This window comes from Ctenopharyngodon idella, chromosome 7, assembly GCF_019924925.1.
Source record: "Ctenopharyngodon idella isolate HZGC_01 chromosome 7, HZGC01, whole genome shotgun sequence".
In the NCBI taxonomy this organism is placed as follows: domain Eukaryota; kingdom Metazoa; phylum Chordata; class Actinopteri; order Cypriniformes; family Xenocyprididae; genus Ctenopharyngodon; species Ctenopharyngodon idella.
Window position 1 is genome coordinate 33,847,536 of NC_067226.1, and position 17,869 is coordinate 33,865,404.

The window sequence follows — 17,869 nt, forward strand, 5'->3', positions numbered from 1 at the left end:
TTTGACTTTAACTTTAGTTAGTGTGTAATGTTGCTGTTTGAGCATAAACAACATCTGCAAAGTTACGACACTCAAAGTTCAATGTAAAGGGAGATATTTTCTGTTTAAGGACTACAACAAACAGCTGGTAGGAACTACAACAAGCTTCTTCCTGGGGTAGTGACATCACAAACCGTAAAATTTACATAAACCCCGCCCCCAAGAACACACAACAAAGGGGGTGAGGCCATGTTGGGCTGCTTTAGAGAAGAGGAAGAGTTGTTGTAGTAGAGTGTTGTTGTCATGCCGTCATTTTACGCCGGACTGTTCGCAACTACATAAATTTATCCACTAACCATTCAGAAACGTCCAGTTTCATTCTAAAAGGTGTAACTTCTTCCTGAGTCTCTCCATCAGTGTCGACTCCGGTTTGAACAATGTAAGGCTGAACACTGTTACTGACAATCCTCATTTTGGCTGCGTGAGATTCTACAGCTTTGTTGTTATTGAGCAACCGCAGCACGAGCTGTTAAAGCTCCGCCCTCTTCTGGAAAGGGGGCCGGAAGCAGCAGCTCATTTGCATTTAAAGGGACACACACAAAAACGGCATGTTTTTGCTCACACCCAAATAGGGTAAAATTTGACAAGCTATAATAAATGATCTGTGGGGTATTTTGAGCTGAAACTTCACACACACATTCTGGAGACACCAGAGACATATTACATCTTGTGAAAGGGGCATTATAGGTCCCCATTAATGGACAAATGAAATATTGCTTTAAGCTATCGAGTTAAACAGTTATACCACAATTCTTTTGCAGCTTCCAAGATAGAATGATCACTGGATAAGCTATTTCAATAATCTAGAAGATGATATTGCTATGCGACACATAAGGCGTTATAAGCGGCTACCTTCTGGAGTCCTATATTGGGAACCGTTACGACTGGAGCTGAACAACTGCACACATCTGACCTCCTAAAACACGCAGAGCTGTCTGCAGGTAAACATTTTCAACCTAAAAGAAAAAGCAGCAAATAAAAGACTTCACATATTGAGCTAGTTTGGGTTTCCATGCATCCTTTATTCCTTTATAATCAGTACAATATCCACTGTGTTGCAATGAAGCAACAACCAACAGAAACAACAATAATCTGTCTCGCAGCACATTTAAGGCTTTAAAGATTATATATAAAAAAAATCCTACAAGCAAAAGTGTCTGTACCAACTAGATTTTTCTGCATTATATTTGCATACTGTGATTCCAGTGTCAATAAAAATCAAAGCTAAATACCATTTACTTCAGATTTTAGATACCTATATATATATAGAGAGAGAGAGAGTGTACAGTAGTTATCTTACAAACCAGCATTAAAAGAGGTGTAAATATTAATAATTACTAAAAAAAAAAAAAAAAAAAAAAAAAAAAAATTATAAAAACGTCAGTATCAAAAGCAATGACGGGCTCAGATGTGATCAGTTTCAGCCATTCCTTAAAAAGAGTCTCAAGTCCTCTGAGGTCAAGCATGGAAGAGAGCTTCATCTCTGAACAACAGCATACATGAACCGCCACTGCATAACCTTACAGCAAAAGACAAGTCAAGTGAACGAACATACAATCGGATGATCGCACCAGTTTGATAGCAGTCGACGTCCTTCATTAGCATGGAAAACACTTCCAAACATTCTGTTGTGAAATGTCTACAAACACGGTCCTTCAGTCGCCGTATGAGGGACTGGGTTTTGTGATTTGTCTGGAAAAGGGTTCATAATGGAGAGGTGGTGTTGTACCTTATTCATATCTAGTGATGGTTCAGTTTTCACAGTGATTTTCCCATTAGAGTAGCAGCGAGCGGGAGCCCAGAGAAAATCTTCAAAATCCCATTTCCGAGAAATCACTGACAGGAATGTCGGAGCGAAATGTCTGAGAACATAAGGCTTATTGTAACGCCAATGCTAAAAGCAACAGAGAAAGCTTGAAAATTTCACATTTTTTATACAACCCATGGTTAAAACAATGTAGTGTTTATGCAGAAACAATGCCCTGAATGCTGTGCTGCAACAAAGCACCATGTTTCCCGCTGAAAAGACAATACGACGCCCCCCTTCTCACTGTATTCCCAGTCACGGACAGTACATCTTCATTATTCACGGGTCAAGCCACTTTCACAGGTCTTCCCGTTTTAATTAGCCCGAGCTACAATTATTTCGACCGAAGATTCAGCGGCCTTTACCACACAAACGCATGTACGTATAAACGCACCTAAACACACACCCACCCACACACACACACCATGTAAAAAGTCACTCACTTGTTTATCTTGCACTAATCTACTTGAAATGTAATAAAATGGAATGCTATGACATAAATCCCACCCCTACAAAAAAAAAAAGAAAAAAAAAAAAGATCATTGAAAACAAAAATATATCAACCTGAAAATATCTGCACAATAAAAGTGCATCAGTTTAATTAACTCTCGAGGAGCATAAAAAAAAGAAAAGAAAAATGTTTAAATCAAAACGCAACGTACTGGACGCGGTGCAAATCTTCAGTGTTTCTTCATCAAGTATAAAAGAATAGAAAGTGGTTTGAAATCATTAAAACGCGTCTCCCCTCTAGAGATGAAAACGCCCCGCTCATAAAGATCAAGAGATCAGCTTTTTTCTTCAGCAAGTGCAATTACTGATGGCGTCCTCAGCCCTGGGTTAAGGGGAACCCTACACGACACGTGCGAGTGTGTGCGCCTCGGCCTGCCGCGCCACGCCGTGTCTTCAGGAGGTAGCCAGCTCAAACGTGATGAACTGTTTGAGTCTCTCGAGGTACTGGGCGTACAGCTCGATGTCGTTGTGCCCGGCGCCCTCCACCCACAGAGGCTCCACGGCACGTGGACATCGCTCGTAGATGGCCAAGCCGTGGGAGAAATCGATCACTTCGTCTTCTGTGCCGTGGATGACCAGGACTGGAGATGCCACCTTTGAGACTTTGTCGATGCTGAAACACATGAAGACACATAGACAAGTCGTGTCAGACAAATAAGTCAATCAATGCAACTGACTGATATTTTTCTGCTTGTAAAAGTTGTAAATTTATTGATTTCTTTTTTAATTGCAGCACAACATCTAATCCACCTTACAACTTATTCTGGTCAAGCAGTGTCAAACTAAGGCAGGAAGAAACTGTCTGACATGTAAAGCAACATTTAAAAGTGATCAATACCAGTTTTTTCTTTTCAAAATATAAAATAAACTATACCCCAAAAGGAAAAATGTAGATTTCATGATTACAATCACTGTGCATTCAAAATAAATAAGTAGAATTTTGTTATACCAAAACTCAGTTGTTGGTACTAATAACAGTGAAATTTAATGATTCTCATTACCAATTCCAAGTCTACAGCTAATATGCTGAACACATACTTTTAAGTGTCAGTAAGATTTTTTTTTTAAAAGACATTAATACTTTTATTCATCAAGGATGCATTAAACTGATCAACAGTGACAATAAAGACATTTATAATGTTACAGAAGATAAATTCTGTTCTTTTGAACTTTATATTCAAAGAATCCTATAAAAAAAAAAAAAAAAAAAAAAAAGTATCACAGTTTATGAGAATATGGCTACTGTACGTTCACACTGCAAGCCTTAATGCTCAATTCCGATTTTTGCTCAGATCTGATTTTTTTGTATAGCTGTTCACATAATTGTTTTAAATGTGGCCAATAACAGATTTCCAGTGTGAATGGATCATGGTTCTGAACAGGGTTGCCAGGTTTTTAACCACAAAATTCACTCAATTGTTTCTCAAAATTAGCCCAATCACATTCCGTGGGGCATCCCTGTAAAAAAAAAAAATTATTCCGGGGGTTAAATATCGCTTCAACCCACAAAGTAGCAAAACCCTCCACGGCAACAGTTAAAAAGTAACCCAATTCTGCAGGAAAATTGCAGACTTGGCAACACGCACAGTGCGCTGTCATACGGAAGAAAACACGGAGGGCATTAAAGTGATTACGCATTTATTTATAGTGTGATCTGCCTCGGAAGCCATTGAAATTATGCACAGGCAATATGAAAAATAAACGATGTGACAAAAGAGAGTTGAGTTTTGAAATTATGATACGCGCCCTAATGTTTTGCTTGTCTCTGTAATACTTACGAGTTCTGACACATCACTGTCCTTCTACTGAATACCTTTCATATCTGTCTTGATAATGTTGGGTATGTAAAATCTTTGAATAGACTCCCATGTTGATCTCGAGTGACGTAAAAATCGCATGAATTCCGATATGACTGTTCACACTGTGGTCGTATTACAAAACATCTGACCTGTATCGGATTTAGAACCGCATATGGAAGTGGCACAAATCTGAATTGAAAAGATCAGATTCCATGTGGTTTGTACTGTTCACACTGTCATGGGGAAAACAGATATGAGTCACATGTGGGAAAAAAATTAATGTTATAAAAGGGATAATCACTAAAAATAAATTTAAAAGCAAAACGTGTGGAAAAAAATATATATGAAGGAGTGGAAATGGCTAATGAGCCAGCAACTGCTCCTCTGCCGCCATCTACTGGTTATATTGGTTATAATGTCTTTTTTTAAATTTTAAAACAAGTGTTTGTTTTTCACCAAATGCTAGTTTTCCTACATCATGAAGCTTTTAGTTTTATAAATGGGGACAATCTTTAAAAGGTGAACGAAAAAAAAAAAAGTTTTTGGTCATCACATTAAAAATAACATTCAAACTTTTGAGCACTGAAGTGCTGGACAAGGTTGTGTGAAGTACCTGAAAGTCCTTGAAAAGTCATTCTTAACAGTGGTCTATAACTGTCTAATTTGCTGGGTCATGATCTATGCACGCACGCACGCACGCACGCAGGGTCGAGGGAGTAAGATTTGATGAAATTATCGGAGTTCGCCAAACCTTGGCTTTCGGTGAATTGACGCCACGTAGTTTAATGCAAGTATGGTTACTATGATTATGAGCTTAACCGCACTAGTTTGATCAGAGTATTGTGTTTACTTGAGACAAAGTTTAAAAAAAAAAAAAAAAAAAAAAAAAAAAAAAATCGCAATATTGCCAAAATCCCATTATAATCCCATTATGAGTGTGTGCGCATGTAAATTTCTTTAGCATCAAATCATCATATCAGAATGATTTCTGAAGGATCATGTGACACTGAAGACTGGAGTAATGATGCTGAAAATTCAGCTTTGATCACAGGAATAAATTTTAATACAATATTCAAGTAAAAAATGTTTCACGATATTGTTTTGTTAATATATTTTCAAAAAATGTTTTTTAAATTGTAATGAGATTTAACAATATTACTGTTTTTGTTCACTCATCATTTGATCAAATAAATGCAGCCTTGGTGAGCATAACAGACTTCTTTCAAAACATTAAAAAAAATATTACCAACCCCAAATTTGTCAATGGTAGTGTAAATAATTACAAATAAATAACTGAAATGGCTACATGCCATTTGTTATGCAAGAGCACATTGCTTAAAACACAAGTAAGAGTAATAAAATGGTGAATACGTCTGTCTGGCAACACATTCTTAACACTCCAAACCTCACAAAATCCCATTTATGCATGTCTGCATATTATTAATAATCATATAATTGCATTAATCAGTTTATGGTGGTGATCACAGGTTCATATCCATATCTGCTTCACTACAGCTATTCAGAACTGCTAACTCACTTGATCCTTCAGTCCAGGAGTCAAACAAGCATACTAATTAATTTGTTGCTCAACATGCTTAATTGTTGCTTATTTTCCTCATTGGTGCACAGGCAATCAAATTTGAGTAAGCAAGGAGATTAATGCATGACACTAGCTGATGGAATAATTACACCGCCTATGAAGAACGATGCCGTTATCCAAATAAACATGCAGCATGAATTTCAACCCCGCACATTCCAATGGATGACTGACAAAGTGTAAATACTGTATTTTATCATGCAACAAACAGCAAGTGTGTTTTGCTAAACTGACAGGCGGGAATGCTCATTAAAAGGCCGTTTTTTGGTCTTTAGCGTATTTACTACTATAATTTTCCCTCTTCAGTTCTAATAGGATGCAGCAAAACAAACAACCAAATATTACATTTTGTGGGCTTTGATAGGAAAGCTTAAAGACCCCATGAAAGAGCTTGATGAGCACAGTTTTCACTTCGTCAACCAAGGATGTCTATAATACATCGCAGCGAAAAGCGTTCGCCTATGTCAAGTCATCTTTATTTCTTTATACAACAGAAATAGTTTTAAAGCAGCTTCACAGTAGTAAACAGGAAAGCAACAGAATTAAAGGGGTCATGACATGAGATCAAATTTGCCTTGAACTTTGACATGAGAGGTCTTTGTTTATAATGGAGGATGTTTTAAGCTATGAAACTTGCAGGATGTTTGAGATGGTCCTCACTGCAGAACACGAGATCCAGGGGATGAGGTTGGATGCAGATCCAACTCCTCCCACATTACATATCCCTTAATGTCTCCACCCCCTGGATCTCGTGTGTTCTCCAGTGAGGGGCTACTGGGATGTTTTAATGGCAAAGTATTAAATCAAGCTCCAAAACCAGCTCGTTTTGATATTGCGGGATCTGTGACATCACACAGCCAAATACATTTGCATACATTTTGCCTGCCTCCAAGACATCGACTAATCGACTATACAATTGCACCATAGGCCCCACCCACTGGCATTCAGTGACTTAACGGCTGACATTTGCCTACGCTGGATATAAGTGTTGCGTCAAAAGCAACTAAGTCATTATAATGACTGATGCTGTCTACACTGATACAGTATACAGATGCACATTCAGTTTCTGACGTACTCCACGCGTTTGAGTCTGTCGACAACAAGACAAATGGAAGAGTGAAAGAATGTTTGCTTTGACACGTCCAGTTTAAACCGCTCGTTTGTGTCTCCGTACAGACTTCAGAAGGACCTCAGAGTCAAAAACAAGTGAATGGTTTATTTTAATGGCGTACCGGATCGCGCAGATGACTGCAGATTGTTTTGTAATGGAGAGTTCATAAAGAAACTTTTGTTGGAAGATTAAGCAGCCAACTGTGTTGGATCTGACAGAGGCTGCATCACAAACCACAAGTAAATGTTTTCATAATGTCTCTGTATGTGTCTCTGTCTGTTTTGGTTTAAAATCCACTGACATTGTGTAAAAACCTGCACAAATACAGAAAATCAGTAGGGGCAAATACTTTTTCACAGCGTTATACCTGGCGAAAGCTATTTGTTAGCATTCATGTTCATCTTATAGGTAGTACATGATTTGAAATCTGCCATCTTTACTTATGGGCACGCTACGCATGTTTATTTTGTACCCCCAAATGGTGTAGTACAGGCAAAATGGGGGCTAATTTGACCATGCTAACCTGACTTATTTCCTACTGAAATGTCATGTCACTGCTGTGAACTACAATTTGCTATGATACAATTTGCTATGATACAATTTGCTATGTGATACTGCTTGTCAGAGGCAGGTGGAACATTCAGTGGAACATTTTATTGAACAGATATGTGAAAACACCACTGTAAACAAGGAATCAAATATTTTTACTCTGTGAAGAGAACAATTGCAAATGTCAATTAGGCATATCTGCTATACAAGCATATAGATATCCTCAAAGTTAACAAACATCGACTAAAAGCCACAAAACTGCCTTTTGATGAAGTCTATAAGGGAGCAGAAATGATTTGAGGCACTGGCTGACTTCACCTGCCTCATCTTTTTCATATTAAAACTGTACCACCTCAGCACACTTAATACAAATGTTTTTTTTTTTTCTTTTCCCACTCTGAATTATTCATTCTTGCCTAACTTTGGACATTCCATCCATTCCTGGATTTCCACCTGACATTCCGCTCTTGCAACTAAGAAAGATTCCACACGAACTAGTAGTGTTGTCATGATACTGGAAGTTCTAATTTGAAGTACCTTGAAAAATATTGATATTCAATACAATTTAATACCACATGGAAAAATTTCCACAGTATCCAAGTTAATTTACCTCTGGCCACAGTCATAGTAAAAACTAAGATTATTTCACCAGAGACGGCAGAGAGAACAGTAACTCTGTGAATTATTTATTCCAGTGTGTGCTTCACTTTAAAACATAAGCTCTGTCATATTCTGTGATTGTTTCTGAAGAGCGCGAGTCTTCATGCATCTCGCTGTGTGAAAGACTGAACGGAACGTCAAAACATCCCACTGTATGGCCAGATGATATGCAAACTACGTTTCTCGGCTAGATAAAGCAAACCAGCGTCTCGCTAGTAAAGTTTTGATGGATGAGGATTGCAATCAAGGTAAAGATGATGACGGTGACGTACAGGAGTCATACAGTAAGCACGCATGAGTCTGTTATTGATGTGCAAATAAACCGTGTGTGCTCTTGATGCACTGATCACACTGTATTTATGCACCGACACACTTCAGTTCATTCACGTTGTTTCCACACACATTCAGGATAATGTTTTGATTTGTCATATGCATGTTGCTGTGTTTAGTAATTCTGAATGGATCCGTGTACTGTAGTAGGTATATGCAGTCAGGTCAAGACCGTTGGTTTAGGGTTTTTTTTTTTTTTTGCCATCTCCATGTGGTCCTTGTTCACATGTCTAAAATGTGAACAAGCTCTTTGCTGTTGCACTGTACACATACTGTACAGTGTCAATTCTGAGTTCTTTCATGGGTGCTTTGGTGTGCATAAATTTATGAATTATATGGACTTGGTGTGCTTTTGGGGTCTCAAAGTGTCCTTTTTTTTTTTTTGGAAAGACACCTAAATTTAACTTAAAGCTTGCAGAAAATACAGTGTTGTGAGAATCACCCTTCAATCTGATAGTTTACTTGGCTGGATATGGCAAAATGATGACTGAACATGTTAAATAAGATAAATGGTGTATGCTTAATTTCACAATAAGTGTGCAATTAATCGCGATTAACTGCACAAAAAGTGTGTGATTAATCACAAATAAAAAATTTAAATCTATTGACAGCCCTAATTGTAATATTTAATATTAAATATTTCATGTAATATTATTATTATTATTATTATTATTAATAATAATAATAATAATAATAATAATGCATAACTACAGTAGAAAAATTATAAAACTTAAGTCTTGACTGGTGGAAAATTCCAGGGAGACCTTAAAGTGTTTGTATAAAAAAAAAACCTCTCTCATTACAGATCTACTGAAATGTGTGAAATGCTATAATCTGCTCAACAAAAATATTGGAAATTATGTGAAAGTGACACAGCAAAACTGGTGTTGGTGTATCAATAGTGCAGAAAATGAGTATAGAAACAAAACATCAAATATTCAGAAGAATCAACATGTATCGAAAAATATATATTATTGACATCACTACTGACTAGAAGACCGGTTAAAAATATGCCCATATTTCAGTTCAAGAGTTCGTCTACTACTACTACTACTACTACTACTACTACTACTACTACTACTACTACTACTACTACTACTACTACTACTACTACTACTACTACTACTACTACTACTACTACTACTACTACTACTACTACTACTACTACTACTACTACTACTACTACTCAAGATGACACTCCATTCACATTGTCTCTTTGTTTGGCTTTACCCCTTGACTGTAGGAGTCACCCCTTCACTGGCTCTCCCTCACCTTATTTTAATATTCAAACCATGCCACACTGCAGCTGGCAAATCTACAGAGACCGGCGAGTCATTAAACTTTCATTCAGCCTGACTGTCCATTCACAGCCTTTGCGAACAACCAACCCAACCACACACACACTCCCTCTCCTAAGTTCCACGAGCCCACTGGATCTGGAATCAGTAGCTGGAAGAGAAATCCTGGACTTGGCAGTGGTGGTTTCCAGAATTGAGACCACCGGATTTGCTTCCATACTTGTAATCTGAGGATTGTTCAGGGTATGTTTGTTTGAAGGGGGGTTTACACTGGCAGCGATTTAAAAGCGACCTGAGGTCAATCGTTCTCAAGCAACTTTTGGAGAAAATTCAGTAGAGTTCATCAATGCAATGTGACTACAGCAGAAAGTTGTCTGTTGCCTGACAGAGTTGAGACCAAATGCCTACTCTCAGAGACCTCGAAGGTTTAAAATCACGGTCAGTCAATATCTCTCACCACTAGTTGGATTGGCATAAGGGGGTGTGAGGGGAAAAACAGCTGTTGCTCTGAAAGAGAGTTGAGGAACATCTGTACTGCACTCTGATAGTCAAATAACAGATGTGTCCAAACTAATTATGTAACCTCAGTCTCTATTGACCCCCAAAGGCACCATTTCTTTCTTCTTGTTATATACTCTCTAAACCAGTATGTGTTTTGTCTTTGTGTGGAACATAAAAGGAGAATTTTGAAAAAGAATTCATATGATAGTGGGACAGACATTGATTTTTTTTTTTTTTTTTTTTTTTTTTGGTGAATAATGATCAAAATATTGGTCTAATACTCACAAAAAGCTATAAAAAAGAGACTGCATCTTTTGAGGTGCTTTTTATGTAGATTTGTTGGTGCTTGCAGCAGATGTGTTCACTATGAGCTGTTATGGAAAGAGCTGCAAGATGATTATTCAAATTTTCCTTTAGTGGTTTATGAAACAAACAAAAACAAACAAAAAAAACAGGTTGTAAACAGCATGAGTATGAGTAAAGTTTACGGTGCCAAATTAAGCCTCGGACTTTGACCTTTAGCACCATCACAACCCTCACCTGACTTCTGTAAAACTCAAATCGAAAGCAAAAACTATTCACTTTTTCAGTCATAATCCCCTCTAACTCTACTTCTCTTCTTGTTAAAAAACAAAAAAATCCAGATTTCGAATCTGCCCACTCCAAGATTTCACATTTTATTAAGGGAAACGGACGATGTGTTAAACCATAATGCTTTTGACAAATTGCAAGCCGGCGTCAAGACAGCTAGCTCATTAACACCTCCCGTCAGCTGGCTTCGTGTTCATTACGGGTCTTTGACGGGGCCGGCTGGCGAGCTATTAGAACACAGAGACGGTTCAATCTCTCACGACTGTAGCCTCTCATTATGAAACACTGACAGTGCTGACGGGGTAGAGAGAATCAGGCCTCTCAACCTCCCATTCATCACCCAAAAGAGAGCGAGAAAAAGAGCATCTGCCTCCGAGAGAGAATCACTTTGATTACAATGAAGCGCGCCTCCGGCCATCGCTAATTCCACCTAGACTGAGTAGAGAGTGAGCGAAACTAAACGAAGGAGGACAGGGGAGGTTTCCGTCATTCTCGTTTTGTCGACATTTCTTAAGCCTCAACAATATTCTGTCTGAGAACTACAGCTGTAATCTTCCCATTACAGCCCTTAATCTTGCGATTTGATCGTCGCAATTTAATTAGATTTAAATATGAGGCTGGATAAAACGGGATCAGCGATTAAGAGACGTTCCAGACCGGTCGCTACCGTCTAATCGTGTTTAATCCAGAAATCCGCATTCTGCTTTCCGACTCAGACACAACTTAACCGAGGCTTGACTTGTGAAGAATGACTCGGATATTTTATTATTTTTGACCTCCTTCTGTTCCTTCCTCCCTTCAAGTACTGCAGAAGGAGATCAAGAAAATCTTTCATGAACAGTCATTTTCTGACTTTAAACACAGGGATTGAAGACCTTTGACCTCTGCCAACATTTCAAAAAGGCCTTGAAGAATAAACCCATGGGTATCGGGTCAACATCCAAATGAGCAGTCATGTGAGCTCCTTAGAGGTGTTACCCATAGACCTTTTGTGATGTCTCTTAAGGGCGAAAGTTGATCTCAGCTGAAAGGTAGCATTCTTAGACTGAAGCGAATGACAAAAAAGTGAAACCAAAGTCCATTTAAAGGATTAGTTCACCCAAAAATGAAAATTCTGTCATTAATTACTCACCCTCATGTCATTCCAAACCCATAAGTCTTTCGTTCATCATCAGAACACAAATGAAGAACTTTTTGATGGAATCTGAGAGCTTTCTGTCCCTCCATAGACAGCTACGCAACTGACACTTTGATGCTTCAAAAAGTTGATAAAGACATCATAAAACTAATCCATATAAATTAAACAGTTTAGTCCAAATTTTCTGAAGCGACACAATCACTTTATATGATGAACAAATTTAATTGAGGCTTTTATTGAGGCTGAGGTTCATTCTCGTGTTACGCTGCACGTTTGAGCTAATGCAAGAACCAATGAGGTTCATTCTTGTGTTACGCTGCACGTTTGAGCTTCAGCGAGAACCAATGAGGTTCATTCTCGTGTTAAGCAGCAAGTTTGGTCTGCAAGAACCAATGAGGTTCGTTCTCGTGTTAAGCAGCCAGTTTGGTCTGCAAAAACCAATGAGGTTCATTCTCATGTTAAGCAGCAAGTTTGAGCTTCTGCAAGAACCAATGAGGTTCATTCTTGTGTTACGCAGCAAGTCTGATCTGCAAAAACCACTGAGGTTCATTTGCGTGTTATGCAGCAGGACTGAGCTTCAGCAAGAACCAATGAGGTTCATTCTCGTGTTACGCAGTACGTTTGAGACCATATTAGCAAAAATATGGGGATCATGTGCATGTTGCTCTTTCTCCATGTCAGTTTAATCATTTTACATGTAAATGCTGGCTGATGTTGATATCCCGTTGGAAAGAGCTCACATTTACAACTGATGATGCGATGTGCACGCCTGCTCTGATGTGTTATGAGACGCATGCTGAGAAATCAAGACTGACAACGAGCGCCCAACCTCACTGATTGCAAATACAGTTTACATTTACTTTTCCTAATTGTGCATGAACAATATGTGGCGATTCAAATGCAGATATGCTTGTACTGTCCAAAAATCTATTTGCTATCACTTTGCTGTTTTTTTGTTTTTTTTTTGTACATAAGAGTGTGAATAATAAAAAGAGATCCTTGTTTAAAGTCAATAAAACTACACATTTTAATATACAAGTTACATTTTTAACATTTTAGCTTCAAAATTTGGAATCAGTAAGATCATTATTTTGTTTTATTCTTTATTTTTCCTGAAAGAAAATAATACTTTATTCAGCAGTGATTAGGGTTGCAAAGGGGCAGAAACGTTTCTGGAAAGTTTCTGAAAATTTTCATAGGAAGTTAAGCTGGGGAATTTTGTAAATTTTCCAAGTTGGAAACCTAACAGGACCTTACAAGAATTAAAAGGAATAATTGGAAACTTGGGATAATTTTTACAAACAGCATAATATGCAAACATAAATATAAACATTTTGTTTGGTCATATGCAGACATGCATGCAACTAATACAAATAATAAAAAAAAAAAAATTACATTTTTGACTTTGATTTATAATTTATAGCTAATTTAAAATCTCATTGCATTTTTTTTATTTTTGGCCCAACAGATCTCAAATTGTATCATAAACTTTGCATATTTTGCTTAAAAAAAAAAAAAAAACATTCTGGGTGTTCAAAACTTCCTTTACAACATATTGAGCGTTACAATTTCTCTCATTGGTTTGTAGATTGTCTCCGCCTCCTCACACAGTCCCTGCTGAAAAATTTAATAAAAACAGCAGGAAGTCACTGAAAAATGTCTTGCAACATTTAACTACGCCTTCTGCTTGTGTGTCAACCACTTGCTGCAAAGATATTGATAAGACCGATCTAAAACCACAACTTCAACGAGTCACATATTTTGATGAAAATCTGACTTCCAAAATAGACATTATTATAAACTAGAACTTGAAGCTGAAGCGAAAGGGTTTACGTGCCAAGCTGCACAGCAGGGTCGTGATGAGGGTCTATCATGACTGATATAAGTGAGTGTGGAATAAAGATAGGTGTCCTCCGCCTCACAGGTGAGCTGTACACGCTTCGGCTGTTTTTCACCAGCTTTATCTCAGCAGCCAGAAACCGTAGTTACAGCCTGAGATGAAGGGAATGAGAACTGGAAGCAACGCACGCGTCACCTGACACTTTCAAGAAAAAGCGATGCACGTTCACAGAAACAGTCAAGGGTGTCAACTATCACAACTGGGGGTTTTTCAAAAGAAGTACTTCGATTTTACCAGGAATACCTGAAGATAATCTGTGTAATCTGACATGTCTCAAGCTGTGTAATATAACAGTACGAGAGAAAATGGAGTCTCACGCTGCTGTACAAGAGTTTTGTGACTGGTTACAGGGGAGGCTTTTAAGAGCAATTACATGTAGAAGTTCACAACATGTCCAAGCAAAAACACCTTCCGTCAGCGTAGACGTCCTGTAATTCTCGGGTTTAAGAGGACTTAGCAGGAGAGATACATTTGACAGAACGAGCAAGTTTATCTCCTTGCCAATGAGACTGAAATTCAGCCTGTGTGTGAGCGTATTTGTGCACTTATACTGTATAAGTCACGTACGAGAATTAATTGCGGACCTGTCATATTAGGCATGGCATTAAAGGGGTGGTTGATTATGATTTCACTTTTTAACTTTGGTTAGTGTGTAATGTTGCTGTTTGAACAAACAACATTTGCAAAGTTACGACGCTCAAAGTTCAATGTAAAGGGAGATATTTTCTGTTTAAGGACTACAACAAACAACTGGTAGGGACTACAACAAGCTTCTTCCTGGGGTAGTGACATCACAAACCGTAAAATTTACATAAACCCTGCCCCCGAGAACACACAACAAAAGGGGTGAGGCCATGTTGGGCTGCTTTAGAGAAGAGGAAGAGTTGTTGTAGTAGAGTGTTGTTACCATGCCGTCATTTTACACCGGACTGCTTCACAAACGAGGGTCAATTCAACACTGGATTTGCACAAAAGATTAACATGACGGCACATGCTAGTGGATGAGTTGAATCAACTCCACAGCAACTACATAAATTTATCCACTAACCATTCAGAAACGTCCAGTTTCATTCTAAAAGTTGTAACTTCTTCCTGAGTCTCTCCATCAGTGTCGACTCCGGTTTGAACAATGTAAGGCTGAACACCGTTACTGACAATCCTCATTTTGGCTGTGTGAGATTCTCCATCTTTGTTGCTGTTGAGCAACCGAAGCGTGAGCTGTTAAAGCTCCGCCCTCTTCTGGAAAGGGGGCGGGGAGCAGCAGCTCATTTGCATTTAAAGGGACGCACACAAAAACTGCATGTTTTTGCTCACACCCAAATAGGGGCAAATTTGACAAGCTATAATAAATGATCTGTGGGGTATTTTGAGCTGAAACTTCACACACACATTCTGGGGACACCAGAGACTTATATTACATCTAAAAAGAGGCATTATAAGCCCCATATAAAGTTCCCTCACTCAGATCTTAGAATAGCAACACAATATAATAGGCAGCTATTCATTTCTTCATCACTAATGCTGTAGTGTTATATTCCTTTATGCACATTTTACATCATGAAAGAATACACCACAGTTCAAAATACTGGGGTCGGTAAGATATTTGAATGTTTTTGAAAAGTCTTGTGCTGACCAAGGCTGTACTAAAAAAAACACAGTGAAATATTACTACAATTTATAACAATTGAATACATTGTAAAGTGTAATTTATTCCTGTGATCAAAGCTGAATTTTCAGCATCATTACTCTTTAGTGTCACATGATCCTTCAGAAATCATTCTAATATGCTGATTTGATGCTTAAGAAAAAATTCTGATTATCATTGATGAAAACAGTTGTGGTGCTTAATATTTCTTTGAGATTGTGATCTATTTTTTGAAATTTATTTGCATTTATTTGGAATATATATATTATGTAAAAATCTTTACTGTCACTTTTTGATCCTTGCTGAATAAAAGTATTAAATTCGGTAACACTTTATTTTAGGGTATTTTAACTAGTTGCTTATTAGCATGCATATTACTAAAATATTAGCTGCTTATTAGTAATTATTAAGAACATATTAATGCCTTATTCTACATTCTTAATCCTACCCAATACCAAAACTTAACTACCTTACTAACTATTAATACGCAGTAAATTAGGAGTTTATTGAGGGGAAAAGTCGTAGTTAATAGTGAATACATGTTCCCTATTCTAAAGTGTTACCTTAAATTCTTTCAAAAAAGAAAATCTTTGAACAGCAGTGTGTATCCCGATCAATTCTGGGAAAGCGACTTGGAAACTTCAAGAAGCAAGCTACTTATAGTCGACTCTTTTGACATAGTAGTTAGTTACACTACAAGCTACTAACTAGTTGCTTGTGCTGCTAAATACTAAAGAATCTGAGGGGACAACATCTTACATTCATTACTTGATTTTTCTCTTACAAATATTTTATCTTATACATCACTAACTACCGGATGATTTTATGAGTGCCATTTTTTCCTGGTACAAAAACATGATTTTTTTTTGGAATAAATGAAAAATCTCAAAGAGCTGACAACCAGTTCAAAATTTCATTACATTACTCAGCGCCTGCAAGCACTTTCGCTTTTAGGAATAAAAGAATTAATGGCTACAGCTGTGAGAGACTTGAAAGCCATCACTTCAACTGCTGAAAGGAAGGCAAATGGCAACTTTCAGCACTTTCTAGCTCAGTGTGGTAAAAGAAAATGTAAGCCACTTCGAGTTTTAAAAAGTTCTGAAAGTTTGGAAGCGAAAATAAATGTACAAATGAAAAGGAGTAAGTAAGAGAACAAAGCTTGAGAGAAGATGGCATGAAAGTCAGTTGAGAGGATGTAACAGCGGTTCTCTGTCAAGCAAAATTTGCCATGCTGACTCAAATTCAACTCTTGTCTTGTTCAGATTCCTGTTCTATGAGTGATGAAGCCATCCTGAGCTTCCCGATGTTCCTGCTACCATCTGTGCGGGTACCACGGTATACTGTGTACAGCTTCAGGCTGTTACCAGTTACTGGTTTGATCCTAGATGCCAACAAACCGCCTGAAGTCCATTCATGGATCATCTACAGCATATTGCACATGAAATTGGAACACAATGATGGATAAAAAAAGATTAAGTACACTACCATTAAAAAGCTTGAGGTTGAGATTTTTTTCTGTTTTTGAAAGTCTTTTATGCTCATCAAAGCTGCATTTATTTGATCAAAAATACATTAAAAACAGAAATATTCTGAAATATTACTACAATTGTAATTACTGTAATTTATTCCTGTGATCAAAGCTGAATTTTCAGCATTACTCCAATCTTCAGTGTCACATGATCATTCAGAAATCATTCTAATGAGATGATTTGCTGCTCAAGAAACATTTCTGATTATTATGCTGAAAACTGCTTCATATTTTTGTGGAAAACATGATAAATTTCAGTATTCTTGAATAGAAAGTTCAAAAGAACTGTAATTATTTCTAATGAGTGAAACTAATGTCTCAGTTAAAGGCACAGTATGTAAGTTTCACAGCTAAAGGTCGCTAATTCAAAACAATAACAAAGGCGTAGCTTGATGTCACCGTGAATGAGCGTGGAATCATGGGAGTTGTCGTCTTCACCTCCACAGCTAATGGAAAGCAATCTGATGGGACTTGGGTGGAAATCATGTTCATGGATGAGCTCATGTATTAAAGTTTTATTAACGTTACTATGGTATAAAGCAGAGCGGGGCCGAGAGCGGAACGAGGCCAGTGGAGCAAATGCTAATGAGAGACAGATACCTGCGAGACACACCGGCCTCAAGTCCCGGAGGAGCTCCAGAAGGATATAAGAAGGAATGACGGCAGTGAAGGGCGAGGGATGAACAGGCCTGGGACATCTCATGTTGGTGTTTTTATTATGCTATTATAGGCCGCTGCCGCTTCTTTCATTGTGCTGTTTATGTCTATTACATTTAAAGTTGTGTTTAACGTATGCTGGTTCCCGCAACCTCCTTCCCTGAACTCGAACTTTGTTACAGTAATGTTCTACAATGCTGAGCCGGCGT

The 17,869-nt window shown here is 37.8% G+C and overlaps 1 protein-coding gene across 1 annotated transcript in view; it reads right to left on the reverse strand.

The window, feature by feature from the left end:
- Window positions 1-1,040: 1,040 nt before the first annotated feature.
- abhd17c (abhydrolase domain containing 17C, depalmitoylase) overlaps window positions 1,041-17,869 on the reverse strand; it is a 56,851-nt gene continuing 40,022 nt past the window's right edge. Inside the window, exon 3 of the mRNA XM_051901739.1 lies at window positions 1,041-2,969. Coding sequence (XP_051757699.1) covers window positions 2,750-2,969 — 220 coding nt within the window. The 3' untranslated portion in view covers window positions 1,041-2,749. The remainder of the gene's footprint in view (window positions 2,970-17,869) is intronic.